The sequence below is a fragment of the Eschrichtius robustus genome, chromosome 11 (assembly GCF_028021215.1).
Source record: "Eschrichtius robustus isolate mEscRob2 chromosome 11, mEscRob2.pri, whole genome shotgun sequence".
In the NCBI taxonomy this organism is placed as follows: domain Eukaryota; kingdom Metazoa; phylum Chordata; class Mammalia; order Artiodactyla; family Eschrichtiidae; genus Eschrichtius; species Eschrichtius robustus.
In genome coordinates, this window is record NC_090834.1 from 105232259 (window position 1) to 105249626 (window position 17368).

Genomic DNA, 17368 nt, shown 5'->3' on the forward strand with positions numbered 1-17368 from the left:
TTCAGACCCGGGCGCTGTCCGAATTTGCCGGCTCTCCGCATCAGACAGAGGCACTGGACTCTTTTTCTCAACTCGGCAAATTTTATTTAGAAAAAAAGGTGGGGGAGGAAGAAAGTGACAGCGCTCTTTTAGGCCAAGGTCTCAGCAGAGAAACCTCCACCTTTCTGCAGCACCTTAGCCCCCTGTCTCTCCTGGCGCAACCTCCCTCGGCTTCTGGAGCATGGAAAGGCTACGTCCCCTGCCGAAGTAGATTGGACGGTGAAGGTGCCTGGAAACGGCCAGAGAAAAGGCCCAGGCGGTCAATGTTGCGGTGGAGGACGCTGTGCAGAACAGCCAGATGGGCTCCACCTTCACCCCCACCCTCCCTGGAGAAGTCCCGGATGAAGCGGCCACGCTCTGACTGGAAGATGAACTTCTGGGGCAAGGGCCCGTGCTCCCGGAGAAAGCCCCAGACGCTGAGCAGCAGCAGACGCACTTCAAAAGGTGCCAGTTGGCTAAATACCTCGTGCATATTCCCCAGGGCTGGTGGCAGGAGGCTTCCCTCAGCCATGACAGCCACCAGGGTGCAGGATGCCTCCAGGTGCCAGGGGGAGTGGGCTGTATCAGGGTGGCGAGAGGCTTCCCAGTGGCCCAAGAGGGCGGCCAGCAGCCCCCGCAGCAGCACGGAGCAGTAGCACAGGGCTGGGGGAGCAGCTGCTACCAACTTTAACAGCTCGAAGAGCAGAGGCTGTTCCCGGAAGCGCCGGCCAATGCGGAGATCCCGCTCCACGGTGGCCCGGGCATGCTCCTCAGGAGGCCAGGCTAGCTCGGCACCGGCTGCATCGGGACACACGCTCTCCACCAAGGTCACTGCCACTGCTTTGGCTGCCTCCGGGCTCAGGGTGGAAGCCCCCCAGCAGCCCACACATTCAGTCCCCCCAGGGGCACTGCAGCAGTGCACCAGGAGGCTGAGGAGGCTCTGGGTGTTATACACCAGTTCTTGCTGATTGCGTGATTGGGCAAACTTGGGTGGCTTTAGGCCACGGCCGATGACTCCAGCGTGGAAAACAGACCAAATCCCTCCAGGGCCCGGCACAGCTGCAGTGTGCCGCCGGTTTGTGTCCAACAGGGAGGCCGAAGCCAAAGGAGCTGAAACAACTGAGAGAGTCTCATTGTCCCCATCCACTTCCCCACCAAACAGTTCTGTGTTGCCCTGATGTAAGGCTCCCTCAACTAGCAGCTGCAGGACAGCCTTGAGCCCAGCCGGGGAGGTCTGGGAGAGGCGGGTAAGAAGCTGGGAGGCGGAAGCCACCCCTGGGGGACCGTGCAGCCTGAGAGAGGCAAAGAAGCGATGCACTCCAGCTCTCACCAGTCCCAGGAGTTGGGAAGGGGACAGGGCTTCCGGAGGAAAGGGACAAATGGCCAGGAGGGAGGCAGAGGCTTCGGCTACTTCCTCCTCAGGATGGAGCAGGAGAGGAGCCAGGTCAGACAGATGAGCTGAGGCAGACTCCCCAAACCGGGCCCCTAGGGCTGCAGGGCCCTCACCACCCTGCTGTTCCCACCCCACTAGCAGTGCCAAGTTACGCAGGAACCGGGCCGTGAAGGGAGGCTGCAAAGTCCCTGCATGTACCCTAGCCAGGCAGCTTCGGAAGGCCAGGGGCAGGAGGCCAGAGAGACTGACCACCAGCCCTGCGTATAACTGAGTGGCCAGACTCAACTCTTCAGGGCTGCGGGCCCGGCTCAGGAGATGGCCCAAGGCCTCAGGTCCACAGCTAGGCCGGGTATAAACAGAGAGCAGGCCAAGGAGCTGGTGTTGCCAGAGGAAGCGTTTCCGTTCCAAACGTAACGTCTCTCCACACAGCTCTCCGACGTGGTTTCTTAGCGCATCTAGAAAGGGCACAGGGCGGGGGGGCGGGGGTGGGCCCAGCACCCCTTCCCCAGGAGACCCTCCCCGGTGATGAACCAGCTTTTGCAGGTGCAGCAGCAGTAGCTGGATCAGCCGGTCACAGGCCTCGCGCACGGTGTCTGGCACAGCCAGGCCCTGGGTGGTAATGACTGAGGCAGGCATGGCTGTGTCCACCAGGAACTGCAACAGGCGGTAGGCACCTGCCCCAGAGGCCTGGCTCACCAGGTGCACGGCCAGGTTCAGCATGTTGTCCAGCTCCTCTCGGGGGAATCCCTGCAGGTGTTGCTGCAGCTGACTCAGCACAGCTGGGGGCTTCAGGCAATCCACCAGCTCTCCAGAGACTGTGCCCAGCAAAGCTGGTGACATGACTGCCAGCTGCAGGAGGAAGGGAACTGTGGCCTGAAGGGAGGGATCCCCACTCCGGCCGCCAGCGCCCCCTGCCAGACTGTCATGAAACATTCGCAGGAGCTCCCGTCGGATGCTGTCTCCATGGCGGGAGGCCAGGTGCCCTAGGATGCCTACAACTGAGGCTATCTTGGGCACCCGTTTCTCCCCAGGGATAGCAGGAGATCCAGGGAAGGGGTCTGTAGAGGGGGTCTGAGAAGAGCCTCCACCACTGCCACCAGCTCCACCTCCAGCCCCACTGTGAACACAGAAGTCCTTAAGGCCACAGGAGAGAACTCGGGAGATGATGGTGCCGGGAAAAGAGGAGCCAATATGCGCCACAACCCAGTCGAAGTGTGGGGAATGCTGGACAGAGGTATCCAGCAAGGCGTCCACGCAAGCATCCGGGCAGCTACCAATGAGAGCCGAGAGGCACTGAACATAGATGTCCATTAACGTGCGTGTGGCCCGACAGCCCATCCACAGCTGCAGCAATTCGTTGAGAGAGCCAGTGGCATGGGGCACACGCTGGTGCTGGCCCGAGTAAGTGCTGCTCAGTTGCCCCATGAGGTCAATGGACCATGCACTAATCACAGGTGCCCAGGCCTTCGGGTTGGCCCGGATAAACTCAGACAGCACCTGCTGTACTTCCTGCACCACATCCTCTAGACCAGGTCCCCCAGCAGGGACATGGGAGGGTGGCGGTGGACGGAGGTGAGGTGGACCAGCCACAGGGCTTTCATCCAGGGCAGCCAGGTGGGCCCGGACACTCTCATCAAAGACACCTCGCAAGTGGTCAAGCACAGCAGCCCGAGCAGGTGGCAAAGAGCGGAGCAAGAGAAGGCCACAGCGAGCATGTTCCCGAGCAGAGAGTTGGTGGCCCAGAACAGGGTCTACACCGGTCAGAAAGGCCTTGATTTCCTGCGACAGCTCCTGAGCACTGTAAGAAAGCAAAAGAAGCAGAGTTAGAGTGTTGGGAGTTGTTGAGCAAGTTACATTCCCTCTGTGAGCTTCAGTTTCTTTCTGTGTAGAATAGGGATAACTGTACCTCCCTCAAAAGATAATGTTCGTAAAGCACGTAAGCACCATATCTAGGTCACACTAGTTACTCAGTAAATGCTAGCTATTTTTCTTTTAATAAATAACAATAGTATCAATATTAGATAACTCTTGTAATACGTCAAGTTCTCTTTTAAGTACTTTACTTGTATTATTTCAATACAGATAACAGCCCAATAAGGTAGGTACCATTATGATCCCATTTTACAGAGAAGGAAACCAAGGTAAGTAATCAGACTATAAACTCCAAGAGGGTAGTTAACAGTTCTCTCCTTTTCAACACTGGATCCTCTTCTACTGGGGTGCCTGGAATATGGGAAATAATAAATATTTGTTGAATTGAGTAAGTATATTTTGTGTTCCTGTAACATCTGCTTTGAACACACCTTTCTAGCTTTACTGCACTCCCCCCTACATACAAACAAGAACGCTGGATTTTGCTCTTAATGGAAAGAAAATTCTAAGCCCAAATTTGCCCCTTATTAAGAGCTCTCCCTCCCCAAACCTGCTTCTTCCCATATTCTGCAAGCATCCTAACCACCAACCACTTGGACTCCACCACAGCAACAGCCACCACCTTCCCAGAACCCTCAGTATGCCCCAGGAATCAAGGTGCCCCAGGGCAGAGACAAGCTAATGCCCTTCAACCCTTCCCCTCCTGAAACATATGGGTTCAGTCTCAGAGGTTCAGAAGCCAGTGTTATGGGAAGAGGCAAAATCCCCTTGCTCTTATTGCATTTTCTGCCGAAGAAGACAGCATCCTCTAGAGGTTGATAAGGCTCTGACTGTGCCATTCATCTCTGGTTCCTCCAAAAAAAACCCACTCTACGGTGAGGGGAGCGTCTCCGTTGGAGAGTAAGGGAAAGGCTAGAAGAAAGCATTCTGTGGGTTTCTGGGCCTGGGTGCTCAGGGAGTCTCCATGAAGTCAGGGGACCCTGGGTTCCCTCGGGTCTAAGGGACAGGGCACCTGGGTTCCCAAGAGTTCTGATATTCCCAACTCTTGGAAGAGCAAGGCCAGGATCTGGGGTAACTGGGCATTGGCGTTTAGGGGGAGGCAGTACCGAGATCTTGGGAGTGCGGGCAGTGGAGCCCAGAGTTTTGGTGAGGCAGTCCCTGAGTTCTGGGAAGACCCGACCGGGAATCTCTGAGAACCCTGACGCGAGTTCTCGAGGCGGGATCCGGGTTTCTGCCGAGAAGGCTGGTTATCGGCGCGGGACCCCGCGGTAGGGAAAGATGCCAGGGGCTCTGACTACCTGAGCGGCGCGGGACCGTGGGAGACCGGGGCAGGCCCGGGAGGCCCTGGGGCCCCGGGAGGGTCGCACAACGCGGACATCCCGGAGCCCTAGCCCGAGCCCGAAGCGGGAGCGGCGGAGCGCAGGGAGCGCATGCGCGCTGCCGGGAAACCCGAAAGGAACCAGCGACAAGGCCTCTCAGGAAAACCAATCCGGCGACGTCCGTGACCCTCACACATTGGTTCCGAGATGAGTCGGCGTCCCAGAACGGGGCTGCACCCATGACAGCGGGAAGCCGACCCACCCTCAACACAGCCATTTCCCCCCCACCGCCCCGAGAGGGCCATTGACACAGGCTAAGGCTAGCTGCGACCACTTAATTGGATTTAATTAATTTTTCTGAAGCCGAAACAAAATTTTCAACTCTCGAGGTTTTAAAAAAGGAAGCACCTTAGGAAACATTTTAATCAATAACCAGTGACAATGTAAAAAGCAGTCAAAGGAGAGAAGGGAAGAGGGAAAGCGGAAGAGAGACGGAAAGAAAGGACTGAAAGTCCGTAAGAGAAGATGAAGAGAAGACAAGGAGAGAGAGGGAGAGGAGGAAACCTGAAATAAATTGGGCAGGCTACGCTGAAGGTGTTCTCCCAGTCCTAGGTTGGCACTACGATCTTTGTCAGGCTCCCCAGTCTCCCAGTGCAGGGGGACCTTCCCCAACCTTACATCCCCATAGCTGCAGAGAGAGCTTGGTAACCTTATGAGGACATAATAGACCTCATCAAGAGCCCCCGCTCCAACCAGTCTATCTAGATCACGTTCCAGCTATTCCACTAACCGGCTGTGTACTTCATTTAACCCCTCTCTGCCTGTTTCCTTTTCTGGAAATCGGGATGTTAATAGTACAATTACCTCACAGGCTTGTGAAAACTGAAACCAGGTAATATGTTTACTGTATAGCACCTGGTGCCTGCAATGGTAGGTAAGCACTATATAAGCAATAGCTGTTTTTATTATATTTGTTGAATGAACTCCAGCTCTTTGACAACAGGGATGTTGCCAGTTTTGTTAAAGGCTTTATCATCATCACATACATACAACAGTGTCTTCCTGGCATGTAGCAGGGTCTTAATAGCTGGTTGGATGAATGAAAAGGAAAGTAGGTTCTGAGGCCTGTATTAACCAGAGGGCTTACTGTTCTCAGTGGAAATGTGAGTTAGAATAACACCAGATGGTAGGTTCTAAAGATATCTTTGAAGTGACTGTGTTTTAAAAGCTAAATGATTAATTAGGGTGGTTCTATATTTATTCTTAAATTTTAGAAGTTCGATCACTCATGAAGCATATATGCTCTAGGACAGTAAATATGAGACAATTTCTGCTCCTAGCTCTGCTTCAAACTTGGACCCAACACTTCCCTTCTCTGGGCCTTGACTTTTGATCTATGAAAAGTGGCTTTTGGGGACTTCCCTGGTAGTCCAGTGGTTAAGACTCTGCATTTCCACTGCAGGGGGCATGCGTTAGATCCCTGGTGGGGGAACTAAGATCCGCATGCCTCTAGGCATGGCCAAAAAAATAAAAGTGCCTTTTGAACCCGATAAATTCTTCCAGCTATGAGACTATTATGTGGTCCTTGCCCTTAAAGATTTCACAATCTAAGGGTGTTTGTTTTGGAGTTAGACAGATCTGGATTCATGTCTGCTATTAATTAGCAATGTAACCCTGAGCAAGTGACTCAGCTGCTCGGAGCCCCTTTCCTTATCTGTAAAATGGCGCATGCTGTATCGTATCTCACAAACTTTTTGCAAAGATCAGTTCAGATTATTCACCTATTTCTTTCTCTCTTCTTTTTTTCTTTTTATTTTTTTGGCCATGCCGTGCAGCATGCAGGATCTTAGTTCTCTGACCAGGGATCAAACCCGTGCCCCCGCAGTGGAAGCATGGCGTCCTAACCACTGGACTGCCAGGGAATTCCCACTTCAGATTATTTGTGTAAAGAATTTAGCACAATACCAGGTATAGAAACTCTTCTTTGAACACAGCAAGCTCCTTTCTGCCTTAGGCACAGGGGTAGAACAAAATTATGAAAGGTGATGGGGATCCCAAGATGTTGAAAGTCCTTCTCCCTGCAGCTTCTCCCCTCCTCTCCTTACCACATCTGAATATAGTTCAGTTTCACACAAGTACTTTTTCCTTTCTGTGTTCAAAACTGGACATAATATTGTCTCCATAGAAAAATAGCTGATACCAAGTTTTAGCCCAGGGGAAGTAGCAGGTGAGCCTGGAACATATTGCGCCAGACAGCAAGGAATTGCTCAGATACTGGTGGTGCTGTGTCAAAAGGACACAGGACCAGGACTTTCTTGGTGGTCCAGTGGTTAAGACTCTGTGCCTCCATTGCAGGGGGCACAGGTTCAATCCCTGGTTGGGGAACCAAGATGCTGTATTCTGTGTGGCCCCCCCCCCCAAAAAAGACACAGGCTTTGGCTGGCCAGTTTGGTATGATTTGGAGCATGAAAAAGTGATAGTAACAGATGTTTAACAACCTAAATGAGATTTTTAAAAGGAAGTAGGGGTTTCCTTTACAGAATATGTAAAATGAGTAACATGGATGAATGAATGATACAATTAGAAAAATCACAATTTTGCAGCAGTAACTAATTCAGACACGGGTCATCATGGATGCTAAAACCATTGTTGAGAGGTCATTGGGGAATAGGGTATTCATACAATCTCAAAGTATCACTCCATAGATTGCTTATTAATTACAAAGGGAAAGAATACCCTAACCGTGGAGAAATCTGACAGACACCCACTTAACACTAGGAATCACCAATAATGAGACAAACTGATATTATATGTGTGGACAAAAAATTTGCCTGCCTGCTATATCAGAAAACAAACAATGTTGTGGCCATCAAGCAATCAGCCACCACGGCTGTCTCCGACGGTCTCCAAACAGGCTGCCCTCCATCAAACCGTCAACCACTGCAGCCATCCCCAGCGGGGCACCCTGAGGAGATTCAGGAAGAAAAAGAACAGGATACTGGCCGTAGGTAGTTAAGGAGCGTATCAAAGGAATGATTTCAAAGAGCCGAGACTCTTGCGTCTTCCCATACATAGAAAGGCTAAATTAATTAACTTGAGAAGTTAAATTAAATTAATTAACTTGAGAAGTCTGATTTTCTTTAATTAACAATAATCTTTGATGTTCCGACTACCTGGTTTTTTGTTGTTGTTTTTTTTTAAAGTTTATTTATTTATTTTTGGCTGTGTTGGGTCTTTGTGGCTGCACGTGGGCTTTCTCTAGTTGTGGCGAGTGGGGGCCCCTCTTAATTGCAGTGCGCAGGCTTCTCATTGCGGTGGCTTCTCTCGTTGTGGAGCACGGGCCTCTAGGCACGCGGGCTTCAATAGTCGTGGCACGCAGGCTCAGTAGTTGTGGCACACGGGCTTAGTTGCTCCGCGGCATGTGGGATCTTCCCGGACCAGGGCTTGAACCCGTGTCCCCTGCCTTGGCAGGCGGATTCTTAACCACTGTGCCACCAGGGAAGCCCCACCGACTACCTGGTTTTTGTTGCAAAAACTCCTCTATCCTGGCTCCTCCCTTACCTCAGAGCTATCCGAGAGGCTGTTTTCCAGGTTTAAGTTTTCAGCAAGTCTGCTGAATCAAACATAATTCTCAACCTTTAGGTTGTGTATTTTTTTTTTTCAGTCAACACTTACTTCCTGATGAAATGCAATGGGAAAAACACAATATTCTCTATGTAGAATTTTTCCCAGAAATGCTTAACCTACATCTATTGATGAGGAAACATGGAAACACTCAGACAAACCCAGGCTGTGAGATATTCTTTAATTAATTAATTTAGGCTGGACTCTTCGAAGACACCAAGTCACCTAAGACAAGGTGGGGTACTGTTCTGGATTGAAGGAGACTAAAGGGACATGACAATTAAATGCTACGCGTGATCCTTAACGGCTTCTGGATTGAGGAAACAATAAACAGCTATAAAAAATATTACTGGAACAGCTGAGGAAATGTGAATATGAAAACCTGAATTTTAGCTATTCCACCAATGTTAAATGTCTTAGGTGTTTTGGCTATATAGAAGCATGTCCTTAGGGATAAAATCTCATCTGCAATTGACTTTCAAATGAGTCAGCAAAGACAACAATTATACATACTTGAACACATACATATATATGCAAGCGGGTAAGGAGATCAAGTATAGCCAAATGTTAAAAACTCATCAATCCAAGTAGAGTGCATATTTAAGGGCTCAGTGTGCTAATCTGTTAACTTTACTGAAGGTTTGAAAATGTCCAAAATATAAACTTGAGGAGGGGGGGAGCACAACACTGTACCCAAACCCTCCCTCTTCCAGGAAGCCTGCACTGATTAATAGAGCAAGGAGAGAATATGCTTTTCTCCAGTTGACCACATCTCTGCACACACAGCTTCTCACTTTAATTAACCACCCCAGCCCTGGCTTCCAACAAACAGAATTTCTGAACGTTAAAAGGGAAAAATAATCTTCACTTTATTAAAAATATAATCCAGCAAAGGAAGCAGAGACAACCACGGTCACTTGCCCACCCTGCTCACACAGGGGAGCAGGCAGGGCCAGTATCAAGACCCTTACTTACCTCCTCTGCCATCTCTACAGAACACCTTATTTTTGTCAGAAATGGAAAGTTGGAGTGTCACTCATCGGGGAGACAGGGCCATCATGGAGGATGGCTTCTTGTTGCCTTTGGTCAAGTAAGAACTGTGGGTCCTGTTTCCCAGTTGTCTTGTTTCCACACTCACAGCCCCTTTTCATGGCCTATCCCCATTCCTACATTTAATCACACACATCTCAGTGAGAATGCTAGAGCTTTATCACAAATGGAGTTGACTGCTTAGGACCCCCTCTCCAATCTTTCTTTTCTACCCTCTTCCTCTCAATACATCCCTCCAGGGCAGGTCACTAGGCCATTAGGGAAGAGGAATCTGGGGACAGTGAAAAGGAGCAACGCTTTCTCCAAAGTCCTCTGAAATAACCATCGAGTCCTCCTGGCTCCAGCTGAGAATCTTCTGGTGGAAGGGGTGTGAGATTTAGCTCTTATCTTCGAGGTCCTCCATGTCTACATCCTGGGGGGCTTTTGTCTTCTTTTTTGATTTGGGCTGTGGTTCACTAGTCCTGGCTGACTTGAGGGGGGCTTCCACTGAGCAAAGGGAAAGAGGAAGCATTAAAGAACCCAAATGAATCCAGGCTGCCCCCCCACCCCAACTTCTGTGCCCTAGCCTCACCCTCCATGGCTGCTTTCTCTTTCTGGGCAAGCCGGATCTGCTGGAGGAGTTTTCTGCGCTTCTTCCCAGACAGAGTAATGTTGGCACGTGCACTGGACCTGAAGGATTGGTAAGAGCAAAAATATCCAGGTTAACCTGAACCAATACAGACCACACAGTGGTTCTGGTTACTGAAAAGGTCTTTGAATCCAAGTCAAAAAACTGTTACTTTACCTAAAACTAGTCTTAACACATACATAAAGTAACAATAATTGCTAAAATTTAGTACATAATAGAAACGTTTCCTTCTCTTATTTTATAAACATATATATGTATCTATATCTATATATCTATAGATATAGATATATATATATATTTTTTGGCCATTCGACATGCAGGATCTTAGTTCCCTTGACCAGGGATCGAACCCATGCCCCCTGTATTGGAAGCACAATTGGTCTTAACCACTGGACCGCCAGGGAAGTCCCTTATTCTTGATACTTCTAACAGCAGATGTGGTGGGTGGGGGAGGTTTCCCACATCAAGTAATTCTCCAAATTCTCAATGGACATTGACTGGGTGTCCTACAAACTTAACTCCATTTGGACACTATCTACCAGGACATAGCAACAGATACCACAGGTTAAGGCTTCCCCCACTTCAAATGCCAATCACAAATCCAGGTTGTTACCTGTACTTCTGATTGACCAGCCATAAATTGGGGTTCTCATGATCCCCTTCTCAGACTCGATAATTTGCTAGAACAGCTCACAGAACTCAGGGAAACATGTACTTGCATTTACTGATTTATTATAAAACGATGCAACTCAGGAACAGTCAGATGGAAGAGAGGCATAGGGTAAGGTATGGAAGGGGCCAGAGGTTCCATGCTCTCTCCAGGTGAGCCAACCTCCCAGTACCTCCACCAGTTGACCAATCAGGAGCTAGTTCAAGAGGTTGTGTAGAGCTTAATCTACAGCACCCACCCACCCTCTTCCTACAGGCAGTGCAGAGGGAATTAAATTTCCAATCCTCTAATCACTTCATCTTTCTGATGACCAGCCCCACGCTAAGTCACCATTTGCATAAATTTAGGTGTGCTCAAAAGGGGGTCCTTAGGAAATAAAAGGCACTCTTATCACTCAAGAAATTTAGCTCTTCCAGAAAGCAGAGACAAGGACCAAATATATTTATTATGCCGCTTTATAAACTAAATATTTATAATAAGTCAATGAAAGAATGGGGTGGGAACTCTGCCCCAAGACTCAGGAGGCCTTGAAACTTATATGCAAAAATCTCACATGTGCCCTTGTGAAAATTCATCGAATGGTTCACCGCACACTTATGTGTGTGCTTTTAAATTTACTTATAAAAAAATCTGTGTGAATGTATAATGTTACTTGGGGGAGGTGGGGGAGTCCACAGCTCTCCTTAGATTCTCAGCAGAGTCCAAGAACCGTAGAAAGGTTGTGAGCTACAGGTACAGTGAGAGACTAGCAGAGTTTAGGCACAAACGTTCCTTGCATAAACGTGAGTACGCAAGGAAAGCAAAAAGGTGTTAGCTGCTCCGGAGCTCGACAAAGAGGAGGGAAGGAGGCTTGGTGGGGAGGACCAAGAGGGAGAGGGTCTGGCACTCACGCCCGCTTCTTGAGGTGGTGCCTCGTGATCAGCCCTTCGTCTATCACAGCCCCGACCACCTGGTGCTTCAGTCGCCGCTCCCGGTTCAACACCCGCCGTCGCTTGAACAGCTTCTTCTTCAGCTCCTAAGGGGGAGGAAGATGCTTAATCAGAGCGGTGCCGTGCACCGCGACCCGGTACCCCGCACCCGGCGACACTGGCCCATCGAGTCCATCTCGGGCGAGGGTAAAGGGCTCCGGGACGCTTGGGAAACAGGGTCGGGCTCCCACACAGTCACCGTTCGCGGCCGGTTGATCTTTCCCCCCGGAGCACCCATTGCTGCGTTGCGAAACCAGCTCAGCGTCCAACGTTTCAGCTCTGCGCAGGGTCCGTGTGCGCCCCACCCCTCAGCCCTCCGTTAGCCAATCGCAGCTCGGGGAGGGGAGGGGGTGGGGGGCGGGTCCTAGAGCTATATAAAGGAGCCCGGACGGCTCCTTTGCCTTTTCGAGGACGGCGACCGAGTGAGTGTGGGCTCTGGTATTTTCACCGGCTGGCCGTGCGGGGTTTCTGGGTGGGGTCTGTTGACCCTCCTTTTCTTGGCGGGGATCGGGCGTGCGGTCCCGGTCCGCGTAATGTACGGAGGTAGAGGGAAAGGGCTCCGGCCCCCTCGGCGTCATGTCTTCGGTACCGGCGGCTTTCAGTCCGCGGGTTCTATCCTCAAGCGCCGGGACACAGGGCTCCAAGGAGCAGGGCAGAACCGAGGTTCAGCAGACTCCTCCCCGGGGTGCTCACACCTTCTCCTTTGATTTCAGGTCTGTGGAGCCGCCCCAGGAGCCGGAGCTGTCGCATCCCCTCCTCTTCCACTTCCCGTTGCAAACAATAAAGGCCCTTCGTACCGTAGTAAGTTTGTGTCCGCGTTCTCTTTTCCGAGGCTGCAGAGTTAGGGAGGCTGTACGCGTGATTCCGCACAGCGGATTCTGCGAATCTTCCCTTGGACCTCAGGCCCCTGCCGGAGCGCGGGCGACATTTTCGCAGAAGTTTATCTGGCCGACCTTGCCGGCACCTCCGGATGGCAGCCCTGCGCCGAACCCTCCACCTGGCGAGCCTGGCGGCGGGGGCGCGTCGCGCCGTGGCGGGTAGGGAAGGTGGACAGAGGGAGGGCAAGTTGGGTTCTTCGTTACACAGGAAATTAGTCCCAGAAATTGTGCCGCTTAAAGCCTCAGGCCACATAGGTGCGGGTTTTGTCGCGTTTTGCTAGAACTGGGCGCTGGGTCACGCAAGTCCTCCACTCGTCCACAGGCTCCCTGGCTGGTGGCTGCCTGGCGGACCGCCGCCTCTGGGATAAGCTCCCCGCCCAGCGCCGTCAGGGCAGCGCCGGCACCTTCGACTGGTTCTTTGGATACGAGGAAGCCCAGGGGCTCCTACTGCCGCTGCTGCAGGAGGCACCAGCTGCCTGTCCGCCGCGGGTGTTGGACGTGGGCTGTGGGACCTCCAGCTTGTGTACAGGCCTCTACACCAAATGCCCGCACCCAGTGGACGTGTTGGGGGTGGACTTCTCTCCTGTGGCTGTGGCCCACATGAACAGCCTCCTGGAAGGTGGCCAAGGCCAAACACCCCTGTGCCCGGGGCACCCTGCCTCACGCCTCCACTTCATGCAAGCTAATGCCCAGAACCTGCAGCCAGTGGCTTCCTCAGGCTCTTTCCATCTAGTGCTAGACAAGGGCACCTGGGATGCTCTTGCCCGGGGTGGTCTGCCTGGGGCTTACCAGCTGCTGTCAGAGTGCCTGAGGGTCCTAAGCCCTGTGGGGACCCTGATTCAGTTCTCAGATGAGGACCCTGATGTACGGCTGCCCTGCCTGGAGCAAGGGTCCCAAGGCTGGACTGTGTCTGTGCAGGAGCTGGGCCCTTTCGGGGGCATCACCTACTTTGCTTACTTGGTTCAAGGCTCCAATTAAAGACTTCTAAAACCTGACCCTAGTGTTTCTGTTGGGTGAGGAGTTGGAGAAAGCTTTTGTCTTGGCAAGATGACTGGAAAATGAGGATTTGGATCCTGGCTTCCATATTTATTAGCTGTGTGCACACAGTATTGAATATTTCTGTGCCCCAGTTTACTCATCTGCAAGGTTGGAATAATACCTGGAGTTATGTGGATTCCATACAACAACAGGTGAAACATTTAGCAGTGCCAGGCACAAGATGAGTGCTGAATAAAGAAGGTACAAGTGGATCATTCCCCATCCCCAGTTAACTGAACTCCTAAAAGCACAGATAGGAATTCTTAATCCAAATTCTTTGGATATGACTTGTGTGACCCAGGGGCCTAACCTGTAAGCCTTCATTTTTCTCAACTTGTAAAAGGGGAAGATTGTGAAAGGACAGGTAGAAGGGCTTCATAAACCTAGGTAAAATGTTTGAGGGAGAGTGATACTTACCCTCAAAGCTCCTGGGAGGCAGGAAATGGGAATATTCCACAAAGCAGCTTCTGCAGACACGGGAACCTGATGCTGAGTCCCAGAGAGGACAGGGATTGGGGGCTTCCTGACAATCTGTCTCCTCTGGAATCCAGGAGGCATCTTGATCTACCTGTTCCTGCCCCCAGCTGAGTTCTGGGTTAAAGGTTCTTAAGGGAGATTTGGGGTCCAGTGAGCTCCAAGTCCAGCCTGGGGGGTGGGGAGGAGGGAGTTAAAGAGCCCATTAACAGTGAAAAATATACCTGATATATTACTGGATTTTTTTTTTTAAAGATAAAACATTCATGTAATTTCTTTTGCTTATAAAAATAATACAGCAATTATAATGAAGAGCCTAACTTAACAGCTTCAGTTTCCTCATGAGGGAGAAAGTATCCTTCCTCACTGGGTCCTGAAAAATATATGTAAAAGTGTTCAGCACAGTGCCTGGCACATAGTAAAAGTAGCTTCTATAACAGTATATAGACATGAAGAAAAATCTGGAAGAGAAGGCATCCAAAATGTTAATCTCTGGGTAGTCGGATTTGGGGTGATCTTATTCTTTTCCCCCATGACAAAAATATCTTAAAGTATTAAAAATACATATTAAAAGGTGTCACCTATCTGACACCACAACTGCCTTTTAAAGTTCATCAACTTTGCCAACCACCTTGACTTTTATCTCCCACCTCTACATTTTTCTTCACTGTGTTTACTGAGCACCTACTGTGTGCTGCTTAATGCAAGAGACACAACTAAGTTGTCCTGCTTAGACCATCCCATTCACAACAGCCTCACTTGAACCAGCCACCTCCCTCACCTGGTTCTTCACTTTGGTCCTGGAAGAAGACCTCAACCTCCTCTTCCTCATCATCAGTGAGCAGCTGCAGCTCCTCGTGTGGCCACCGGAGCTCCCCACTCTCTTCACTCGCCTCAGCCTCAGAGGCTTCCACCACGATGGAGGGGAGGCGGGTCTTTTGACAGACAACCTGGATGGGCACAGCAGGGGGCTTGGGCCAAATTGGAATATAAGCCAACAGCAAGACACAAGGTGGGGAAGTACTAACCTGAACATCCTGGCGACCTTCAACCTGGCCAATTTCTCCTCTGTCCTCCCAGAGAGGGTTGGTCAGTCTAGGACTTTCTGGTTGCTGGGAGGAGCCTGGGCTATCTCTAGGCCAAGGCCCATCCTCGCTGCTCCCTGGCACAAGGGCCATGGGTGCTGATTCTTGGAGTGCAGGGTGGTTGAACTCAGTAGAGTACCCCTGCCCAGAGCACCCCACAGACTGTTCCTTTAATCTGCTTTGGAGCCTGGCCCCTTAATCACTTCTGAGGAGAAGAGGCTGACATGCAAGGAGATTATGGGCCTTCCAGGGCAGGGGACAATCCCAAGAGGTGGGATAGGAGCTTTATTTCTACTCACTCCCTGGTGACACTGGGAAAGGCAGAAGTAGGAGTTAACGAGGGCATCTGGATTAAAGCCCTGTGAGGGAAGAGCTTTGATAACAAACTTGGAATTTCCTGGTTCTTACTGGGTCTCCCACATTGACATGTTTCTTTGTATCTTATTTAATGAATATTTTTATGGTGTATGCTATTTGCCAGGAACTGTTTTAAATGCTTTTCATATAAACTTATTTAATTATCCTAAAACTATGAGATAGATACTGTTATTAGCCTCATTTTCCGATGCAGAAACCGAGAAACAAAGAACTTAAACGATTTGCCTAGGGTCACACAACTAAGAGGTGTTTTCTTCTCCAGACTAGAATTCGGTATGTTACACAAAATCCATGGTTTTCATGGTTTAAAAACAAAACAAAAAACCAAGGTTATATACCATGAAGAGAAAGGTAAAGTTTACTTTCAACAAGTAAAATAAAAGGAAAACATAAATATACCCTTCTCCCCACCCGGTACACTTGGCTTTGAATTTTTGTTCAGGAGTTGAAGGGATTGAAGGCAGTCAATAGATTGATGTTTATAAGTATCTGGATGTCCTCATGTACTGTACTGGAAAAGCACAAGTAATTGTAGGAAACTACAGAGCACAGCCCTGACCCTCTATTGATCAGGACATTGCGGAGCTGGGCAATTGTAAAACTCACAGCAACAATGAAGATACTTACTCTCCCCTTAGCAATCCTCCTCGGGATTTCATGACAAGGGGCCCCACGCTCGGCTCTAGGTGCCAACACCTCTTGACGTGGTCAACCTCCTCAGCTAAACCTAGTCTTAACACCCAGGAGCTCTAGCTTCGACACGTTTCTCTGGCCAGGGCCTCTCTAGCCCGGCCCCGTCTCTATGGTTTCCTGTGTGAGGCGCTCTAGCCTGCGCAGATCGAGACGTCGCGGCGGCCTTGCTAGGCTACCGGAGACTCCGGAAAGCGCCTCGCTGGTCGCGCGGTCGGCCATGGAGACCCTGCGCAAAGCGCTGATCGCGGGCGCAGTGCTGGGCGCGGGGGCTGGCGTGGGCACCGCGCTCTTTGTCCTCGTGGCCCCGGGAGAACAGCAGAAGCAGGCGATGCTGAAGGTGTGAGCAGTTGGGAGACCGAGGTGGGGCGAGCGGGCGGAGAACCGCAGGCTGGTAGCCCGGACTACGAACCTCCCTTCCTGCCCGCAGGAGATGCCGGAGCAGGACCCGCAGCGCAGGGACGAGGCGGCCAGGACCAAAGAGCTACTTCTGGCCTCTCTGCAGGAGGCAGCGGCCACGCAAGAGAACGTCGCCTGGAGAAAGAACTGGATGAGTGGCGGCGGCGGGAAGTCAGCCTGAGGTCAAACCTGCCCCCGTGCGCGCCGGGACCTCCGCTGCAGCGCAGGAACCCGAGCCGGCCTTACTCCTCTGTGGGCCGGCGGGGAGTCCAGACACGCGCAGACCTCTTCGGGACCTGGGGAGCTGCCGCCGGGTGAGCACGTTCCCCCCCAAACCCTGCATTGACTGCGTTTTAACGTCCACGTCTTGTGCCAGGTCATCGGATGTGGCTAACTGAAGGAACCAATAAATCATGTTCCTCCATCCAGAGAGTGAGCGCTGCGGCTGGACGCCCATAAGAGCCTAGAGTGTTACGGGGGTCAGTGCTGCGGGCGGGCTTGAGTGCAGCTCCTGCCTGCCCCGCCCCTCATGTGACGCTGAAGCCCTATAGGCAGAGCGACCACGTTTTCAAAACACACGTCAGGTCACGTGGTTTGCGTGAGTGTACTTTCGGGGATAACCGACTGATGTTCTTGAAATCGTTAACTATCCTGGAAACTCTTGTGCAGTAAATACCCATAGAGGACACTCTGGGTGCCTGTCCTTCGAATGAGGTTGGAGAGGGGCTTCTAGCAATTAACATGTGCCATAATGCCTTCTGTGACCTTAATTTAACCTTCGGAGGCCACCGTGGCAGGAGCGGTAAAAGGAGTGTGCTTTGAGTCAGATCTTGTTTCAACTCCTGCATGTTAAAAAACCTCTGAGCCTTAGTCCTGTTCCATAA

General features: G+C 51.0%; 4 protein-coding genes and 1 non-coding gene across 6 annotated transcripts; 3 read left to right on the forward strand and 2 right to left on the reverse strand.

Annotated features, from left to right (window-relative positions):
* Positions 1 to 75: 75 nt before the first annotated feature.
* On the reverse strand, positions 76 to 4711 carry INTS5 (integrator complex subunit 5). Its single transcript, XM_068556502.1, has 2 exons — positions 4582 to 4711; positions 76 to 3209 (listed from the first exon to the last, which is right to left on the reverse strand). Exons 1-2 carry the CDS (start codon positions 4659 to 4661, stop codon positions 230 to 232), a joined length of 3060 nt encoding a protein of 1019 aa, XP_068412603.1. The 5' UTR covers positions 4662 to 4711; the 3' UTR covers positions 76 to 229.
* A 4359-nt stretch (positions 4712 to 9070) lies between these two features.
* Positions 9071 to 15125, reverse strand: LBHD1 (LBH domain containing 1). Its single transcript, XM_068554352.1, has 6 exons — positions 14961 to 15125; positions 14714 to 14882; positions 13876 to 14103; positions 11465 to 11589; positions 9848 to 9945; positions 9071 to 9762 (listed from the first exon to the last, which is right to left on the reverse strand). The coding sequence occupies exons 1-6, from the start codon at positions 15108 to 15110 to the stop codon at positions 9732 to 9734; spliced, it is 801 nt and encodes a 266-aa protein (XP_068410453.1). The 5' UTR covers positions 15111 to 15125; the 3' UTR covers positions 9071 to 9731.
* Positions 11942 to 13415, forward strand: CSKMT (citrate synthase lysine methyltransferase). 2 transcript variants are annotated; one of them, XM_068554350.1, is made up of 4 exons: positions 11949 to 11964; positions 12256 to 12343; positions 12446 to 12579; positions 12743 to 13415. In XM_068554350.1, exons 3-4 carry the CDS (start codon positions 12513 to 12515, stop codon positions 13396 to 13398), a joined length of 723 nt encoding a protein of 240 aa, XP_068410451.1. In that variant the 5' UTR covers positions 11949 to 11964; positions 12256 to 12343; positions 12446 to 12512; the 3' UTR covers positions 13399 to 13415. The 2 variants fall into 2 exon arrangements, with proteins under 2 accessions (XP_068410450.1, XP_068410451.1); XM_068554349.1 differs by having other exon boundaries at positions 11942 to 11964; positions 12256 to 12579.
* LOC137772716 (small nucleolar RNA SNORA57) lies at positions 12030 to 12178 on the forward strand. Its single transcript, XR_011075521.1, has one exon. It is a non-coding gene; the product is annotated as a small nucleolar RNA SNORA57 (small nucleolar RNA).
* A 1070-nt stretch (positions 15126 to 16195) lies between the features above and the next one.
* On the forward strand, positions 16196 to 16912 carry UQCC3 (ubiquinol-cytochrome c reductase complex assembly factor 3). The gene is made up of 2 exons (XM_068554351.1): positions 16196 to 16425; positions 16516 to 16912. Exons 1-2 carry the CDS (start codon positions 16198 to 16200, stop codon positions 16663 to 16665), a joined length of 378 nt encoding a protein of 125 aa, XP_068410452.1. The 5' UTR covers positions 16196 to 16197; the 3' UTR covers positions 16666 to 16912.
* Positions 16913 to 17368: the final 456 nt, after the last annotated feature.

Bases quoted from the DNA above. Each gene is read 5' to 3' on its own strand.
- INTS5 (XM_068556502.1), bottom strand. From the start codon at position 4,661: ATGTCCGCGTTGTGCGACCCTCCCGGGGCCCCAGGGCCTCCCGGGCCT. The intron at 3,210-4,581 runs GTAGTCAGAGCC...GCTTTCTTACAG, and splicing joins CACGGTCCCGCGCCGCTCAG to TGCTCAGGAGCTGTCGCAGG.
- CSKMT (XM_068554349.1), top strand. From the start codon at position 12,513: ATGGCAGCCCTGCGCCGAACCCTCCACCTGGCGAGCCTGGCGGCGGGG. The intron at 12,580-12,742 runs GTAGGGAAGGTG...ACTCGTCCACAG, and splicing joins GGCGCGTCGCGCCGTGGCGG to GCTCCCTGGCTGGTGGCTGC.
- LBHD1 (XM_068554352.1), bottom strand. From the start codon at position 15,110: ATGGCCCTTGTGCCAGGGAGCAGCGAGGATGGGCCTTGGCCTAGAGAT. The intron at 14,883-14,960 runs GTTAGTACTTCC...GTGCCCATCCAG, and splicing joins AAGGTCGCCAGGATGTTCAG to GTTGTCTGTCAAAAGACCCG. The intron at 9,763-9,847 runs GTGAGGCTAGGG...CCCTTTGCTCAG, and splicing joins AGAGAAAGCAGCCATGGAGG to TGGAAGCCCCCCTCAAGTCA.
- UQCC3 (XM_068554351.1), top strand. From the start codon at position 16,198: ATGGTTTCCTGTGTGAGGCGCTCTAGCCTGCGCAGATCGAGACGTCGC. The intron at 16,426-16,515 runs GTGTGAGCAGTT...TCCTGCCCGCAG, and splicing joins AGAAGCAGGCGATGCTGAAG to GAGATGCCGGAGCAGGACCC.